A 7,036-nucleotide genomic window follows, 5' to 3' on the forward strand; every position below is an offset into this window, starting at 1 on the left:
CGTCAAATACACGTTCCCGGCGCCGGGCGTGGCCAGGAGCCGCGCACGCGCAGTCTCCGCGACTGAAGCCCGGTGAATGAGGAAATTCCATATCTAGAGCTTAGTTTTCATTGGCGCGGAGGAAGTTCAGGGGTGGAGCGGGTGGTTTGGCGCCTGCGTCCTGCGGCGAGCGCGGCGCGCTAGCGGTCGGCGGCGCTGCTGGCGGGAGAGGCTGCAACGCCGATGTCTGAGCAGCGATGCCGAGAGAAATCATCACCCTACAGTTGGGCCAGTGCGGCAATCAGAGTGAGCGAACCTCCAGACCCTCCGCAGGTTCCTTCGGTCGAATGGTCCCTTGCAATGAGATCCTAGTCCGTCTGTCCTTCCCAGAATCTACTCCCCCCTCCCCCCGAAAGGCGATCCCCGACCCTGTGCCCAGCTGCCCAAAGCCAAAGGGCCTTCCCCTGCCCATTCGCTGGCCCAGACACTAGGGAATCCTAAGGCTAAATTTCTGATCCCTAGAACCATGCGATCAGTAGTACCCCACTGGTTAGTTGGAACCTACCCAGACCCACGTATAGCTTTTCTTCCCTGCCCGCCTCCCTCTCTTTCTTAGTTGGGTTCGAGTTCTGGAAACAGCTGTGTGCTGAGCATGGCATCAGTCCCGAGGGCATCGTAGAGGAGTTCGCCACTGAAGGCACTGACCGCAAGGACGTCTTTTTCTACCAGGTGCCCCCCTCCCCCCAGTGACTTGACCAGGACCCTAGGACCTGAGGGGACCGGCAGCGCGACCCGGTGCTGGGAAACTCACTGGGCAGATGGGAACACAATGGCTGTCTTAAGGAGGGAGGGCCTGCAGGAGCCAGAGTTGGGAGGATTCAGGACTTGACCCATCCAGGCTCACTGGGCCCATTCTGGCTTCCCTTTGACAGGCAGATGATGAGCATTACATCCCCCGGGCTGTGCTGCTGGACCTGGAGCCCCGGGTGATCCATTCCATCCTCAACTCCTCCTATGCCAAGCTCTACAACCCAGAGAACATCTACCTGTCTGAGCATGGAGGAGGAGCCGGCAACAACTGGGCCAGTGGATTCTCTCAGGTCATTTGCTGTTCCCCTACAGGGCTCTCAACTCATGGGGTGGGCACAGGCCCTGTCATTTTCTACAGATGAAACTGGGTCATAGATGTATGAGTGCCAGAACAAGACAGGCATGGCTTCAGGAGCTAACTGGACTGCTAAGAACCCATTCTAGCTAGTTGCAAGCCATTTTAAATACTTGGTATGTTAGCTTCATAAACTCTGAATAACCCCAGAAGTACTATAATAGGATCTACCGTCTTATCTACTTTTTCATACTCAAAAAGCTCTGAAACTCTGCTTAGCAGAACCAACGCTTAAAGGAGATAGGCTTTGTTGATGTTTCTGTTCAACTTATTGTCATTACTCAATCCTTTCACTGCATATTTTATTAGCCTATTTGATAATGCACTTCAGACCTCTGTAGTTGTATTGTTTATTTTGGTGATTCCAGGTCAGAACCCAAGGCCTTGCATATACTAGACAATTTAATTAAAATTAAATTCTGCCATTAATTATACCACTGAGCTACACATTCCTGCCTTGACATGGTCTTTCTGTTTAATATTAATTTTACTTATTTGTTTGTTTATTTTTATTTATTTATTTTGGTTTTCTGAGACAGGGTTTCTCTGTAGCTTTGGAGGCTGTCCTGGAACTCGATTTGTAGACCAGGCTGGCCTCGAACTCACAGAGATCCACCTGCCTCTGCCTCCCAAGTGCGCCACCACTGCCCGGCCGAGTTGTTTGTTTATTTTTGAGGTAGGGTTTCTCTGTGTAGCCCTGTCTGCTTGGAACTCTCTTTGTAAACCAGGCTATCCTTGAACTCAGTGATCTACCTGTCTCTGCATCCCAGGTGCTGGGATTAAAGACATGCCCACCACTCAGCTAATATGCATTTTATATATGTATACATAACACTACTTTTCAAAGGCCTGAAATATTTTGGTTTCTAAAAATATCTGGCCCTTCATTCTACAAATAAGGAAACTGAGAAGGATAAATTTTCCCAAAGTCGGGGTTGGGGATTTAGCTCAGTGGTAGAGTGCTTACCTAGCAAGCTCAAGGCCATGGGTTCGATCCTCAGCTAAAAAAAAAAAAAAAAAAAAAAAAATTCCCAAAGTCATGTAACTAGGTAGAAATGAGCTACTGTACTAGAGATGGGCAGGGCATGTAGTTCAGTTGGTAGAGTGCTGGCCATGTGTATGAAGCCTGGACTTCAGTCCTTAGTAACTACATAAAACTGGGCACAGGGTGCATCCTAGAGGTGGAGGCAGGGGGATCAAGATGTCAAAGTCATCCTCAGCTAAGTAGAGAATTTGCCAGCCTGGGCTGCATGAAACCCTGGCTTATTATAGAGCTCTTCCTAGCTCAAGCAAGGTCCTGGGCTCACTCTCCAGTAATGAAAAGCTGTATGTGAACAGATCATCTGGATTGGGATGTAAAGTACCTGTTTTAACCACTGCTGTAGTACCTCTCAGTGCAAAGCAAGGCAGCTAAGGTCCATATAAGAATCAACAGTGGCCAGGCAGTGGTGGCGCATGCCTTTAATTCCAGCACTTGGGAGGTAGAGGCAGTCGGATCTCTGTGAGTTCGAGGCCAGCCTGGTCTACAAAGCGAGTTCCAGGAAAGGCTATTCTGAGGTCAGCACTTGTCCCATGCTCTGTCTCAACCCTTCTCCATGTCTGTCCAGGGAGAAAAAATCCACGAGGACATTTTTGACATCATAGATCGGGAGGCAGATGGCAGTGACAGTCTAGAGGTGAGTGTCTCGGGAATGTCGGTGGAGCTGGAAAAGTAGAGGCTTGGCAGCACCATTCAGAAATCACCTGTTGGGGCCATCAAGATGGCTGAGCAGGTAGCGATGCTTGTGTTCAAGCTTGACAGCCCGACTCTGATTCCTAAAACCCATACTAGAAGGAGAACACTGACTCTAGAAAGTTGTCCTCTGATCTCTACATGTATACAGTGGCACATTTCATACACGGTAATTACAATAATTTTTTAAAAAGCTACCTGTTAGGTACAGACCTTTGCATTGGACTTCTGTCACTGGACCTTGTTGAAGCCCACAGGGGCTAGGGAGATGGCTCAGTGGTTAAGAGCACTTGCTGCTTTTGTAGAGGACCTGGGTTTGGTGCCTAGCACCGATACGATGGCTCATACTATCTATAATTCCAGTCCCAGGAGATCTGATGCCCCCTTCTGACTTCTCCAGGCACCAGGCTCACATGTGTGAGCATATGCATGTTTGTATATACATACATGCAGGCAGGCACGTTACATAAGTTGAAATTTTTTTAATTAAAGTTAAATTCTGTCTCTGAACACCTCTTTCCTGTACAGGGCTTCGTGCTGTGCCATTCCATTGCTGGGGGGACAGGCTCTGGCTTGGGCTCCTACCTCTTGGAGCGTCTGAATGACCGGTAAGCCTGTGTTGGGAGGAACTAGTTGAAGATAGGTCCTTCATCTTTGTTTCCTGAGGCACTTGGGGCCCAGCAGAAATAACCCCGTTTGCTGGAGTAGTAAAGAGTCCCCCATCCCTCCTGTGAGGAAAGTGGAGGTACCATAGAGAAACCCAATAACACTCCCAGAGCTCAGAGCCTGGAATAAAGGCCTACTTTGAATGGCCAAGGAGTGTGTTCAGGTTTGGAACCAAGGGTTTTAAAGTGTCTCTTCCCTTGCCCTTTTGAGGTTTTATTAAACCCAGCTTTTCTATGCTTTGTGGCCCCATCTGATTTCCCTATCTATCAGAGACAAATGCTCTTGGACATGTTAAGAAGATTGCCGCTCACCAAATCCAATTTCCCAACCCCTCCAGGTACCCCAAGAAACTAGTGCAGACATACTCCGTGTTTCCCAACCAGGACGAGATGAGCGATGTGGTGGTCCAGCCCTACAACTCCCTCCTCACGCTAAAGAGGCTGACCCAGAATGCAGACTGTGTGGTGAGTTCTGGGTTCTCCTTGTTCCTGCTCCCACCCCTGTCTGTTTATTTTCCTCTGAGCCCTCTTGTGCCCTAAGCTTCAGAGAGTCCCTTTGAAATGAGTGCTTCTGGCCATTAGGTTCAAGGCTAGACTCAGGCCGAGCCCCTGATGATCTTGTCTCCATAAATCTCAACCCTCTACTGTCCCTCCCAGGTGGTGCTGGACAACACGGCCCTAAACCTGATCGCCACAGACCGCCTGCACATCCAGAACCCATCCTTCTCCCAGATCAACCAGCTGGTGAGTCCCCCTGCTGGGATGGAAGCCTTCTACTAGAGGGTCGTCAGAGGAGAGATGGTCCACCTCCATCAGCCCCATAATACAGTATCTCCTGTTCCCAGGTGTCCACCATCATGTCGGCCAGCACCACCACCCTGCGCTACCCTGGCTACATGAACAATGACCTCATCGGCCTCATCGCCTCCCTCATTCCCACCCCCAGGCTCCACTTCCTCATGACTGGCTATACACCTCTCACCACGGACCAGTCAGTAAGAGCTCCCACAGTGTCCCAGGCCCGTGGCCTCTCTGTTTTCCCTGCTCTACCATGAGCTGCCCTTTGCAGCTCTTCTCCACACCACCTCCCCAGGTTCTGTTCTCAGGGACTGACACTGTGCCCCTTGCTTGCTGCCCTGCCTCCACTGCCCACAGCCTTTGGCTCCTGCAGGAGCCGTGCTCATTGGATCTGCTGCTTCTGCCCATGCACTGGGGCATGGGTTTGCTGAGCTGAGAGCCTAGATCCTAACCCATGGCAGAGACTCGGCACAGACCTGATCAAAAGACATTTCCCAGAGACCACGCCACCTCCAAGCTGATGGGGACCCAGTTGACTCCTCTCCTGTGTCCATGCACGAATCTCTGGGTTGCTCCCTGACTGCTAACATGATCCCTGTGAACCCCCTTCCCTCAGGTGGCCAGTGTGAGGAAGACAACGGTCCTGGATGTCATGAGGCGACTGCTACAGCCTAAGAATGTGATGGTGTCCACAGGCCGGGATCGTCAGACCAACCACTGCTACATAGCCATCCTCAACATCATCCAGGGAGAGGTGGACCCCACCCAGGTAAGGGAGGCCCCATCACCCTACCCTCTGGCCCACAGGGTGGAGGAGAAGCAGCCACCACCTGTCTGCCCACCCTAGGTCCACAAGAGCCTGCAGAGGATCCGGGAAAGGAAGTTGGCCAACTTCATCCCCTGGGGTCCAGCCAGCATCCAGGTGGCCCTGTCGAGGAAGTCTCCCTACCTTCCCTCAGCCCACCGGGTCAGCGGGCTCATGATGGCCAACCACACCAGTATCTCCTCGGTGAGTGCAGTCTCCTGTTGTCTGTGTTACCAAGAATCAAATCTGGGGCTTCGGGAATGGTAGGTGATGCTGCCGCCTCTGAGCCACACCCCCAGCTCCTGGCCACTCTGTTCCTCTGTCTGCTGTCACCAGCTCTCCCAGTCTGTCCCCAGTACAGTGTCCTGCACTGGATGCCATTCTGAAGCTCCCCTCCCGCTGAATAAGATGCCTGTGCTTTGCAGTTTGTGTTCCTGCACCCCTGCTGCTGCATCCCCACTCCTGTACTGCTGCTCCTGCACCCCCGCTCCTCTGCTCCTGCACCCCTGCTGCTGCACCCCCGCTCCTGTACCCCTGCTCCAACACCCCTCCTCTGGTACCCCTCCTCCTGCACCACTGTTCCTAAACCTCCGCTCCTGCACAACTGCTCTGCCACGCCTCACTCCTGCACCCCTGCTCCTGCACCCCTGCTCCTGCACCACTGCACCCCTGCTCCTGCACCCCCGCTACTGCACCTCTGCTCCTGCACCACTGCTCCTGTACCCCTCCTCCTGCACCGCTGCACCCCTGCTCCTACACCACTGCACCCCCACTCTTACACCCCTGCTCCTGCACCTGTACCCCTCCTACACCGCTGCACCCCCACTCCTGCACCCCTGCCCCTGGCATCTGGCTGTGGGGAACCCAGCCTTGGTTCCCTGGCTCTCTGGCTACACTGTCCCTTGATTTCTTTGGGACCCTTGCTGTCCTCGTGCCCTCAGCTCTTTGAACGGACCTGTCGCCAGTTTGACAAGCTTCGGAAAAGGGAGGCTTTCATGGAGCAGTTCCGTAAGGAGGACATCTTCAAGGACAACTTTGATGAGATGGACACATCAAGGGAGATTGTGCAGCAGTTGATTGATGAGTACCATGCGGCCACTCGGCCAGACTACATCTCCTGGGGCACCCAGGAGCAATGAGTCCCCCAGGACAGGGACCCTCATCTGCCTTACTGGTTGGCTCAGGCCCTGCCTAGCTGACTGCCCTCTCAGAGCACAGATCAGGGACCTCACAAATCACTCAGATACACACATACATGCACTGTCTGTTGGCTTGGGGGTGGGTTTACTTCTTCTCTGAGAGTATTTATCTTTAATAAAGCACTGGATGTAAATGAAGTCAACGGTCTCTTTGAATTCAGGCTTCAGAGCTGGGGACAGAGGTGCCTGTTTTTTACTCCATCACTGACATTTCCTCCCACACTTCCGACATCTTCAACTCTGGGCAGAAAGCCGCCTGTAGCTTTGCCTTTAGCCTAATTGAGGAGGACACTAGTGGCTCTTGACCCTGCTTGAATTCCTTTCCAGAATAAAAGGAACCACAGATAGGATCTTTTCCTCTGTCCAACCTCTGGTCCCAGTTCCCTTCACTGGCAGGTGAACATTCCAGCACTTCCACATTTCCACACTAGAGTGTCCTGTTGGTTGCAACAGCGTGCCTGGGGCCACCACACTTCCCGCCTCCAGGCCCTAACCAGGCAAGCCAGCCTAAGTGCCTTTCACCTTCTGGCCAGCAGGGTAGTGCTGGAGAGCCAGTCCCAGAGAGCCTGGACTAGAGTCTAGGGAACATTGGGAGACCATGTCCAAGGCCTGGACTGAGCAGAGCTGAAAGTGGTTCCGTAGCCAAGATCCATCATTCTGTTCTCAATGGGTCTTCATTTATGTAAAGTTTTA

At 52.4% G+C, this 7,036-nt stretch overlaps 1 protein-coding gene across 1 annotated transcript; it reads left to right on the forward strand.

Moving 5' to 3' along the window:
• Positions 1-160: 160 nt before the first annotated feature.
• On the forward strand, positions 161-6,481 carry Tubg1 (tubulin gamma 1). Its single transcript, XM_036196212.1, has 11 exons — positions 161-285; positions 596-708; positions 912-1,079; positions 2,752-2,820; positions 3,405-3,484; positions 3,880-4,006; positions 4,199-4,285; positions 4,387-4,536; positions 4,956-5,108; positions 5,187-5,348; positions 6,086-6,481. Exons 1-11 carry the CDS (start codon positions 237-239, stop codon positions 6,281-6,283), a joined length of 1,356 nt encoding a protein of 451 aa, XP_036052105.1. The 5' UTR covers positions 161-236; the 3' UTR covers positions 6,284-6,481.
• The last annotated feature ends 555 nt before the right edge of the window (positions 6,482-7,036 follow it).

Source organism: Onychomys torridus, chromosome 8 (assembly GCF_903995425.1).
Source record: "Onychomys torridus chromosome 8, mOncTor1.1, whole genome shotgun sequence".
Lineage (NCBI taxonomy): Eukaryota > Metazoa > Chordata > Mammalia > Rodentia > Cricetidae > Onychomys > Onychomys torridus.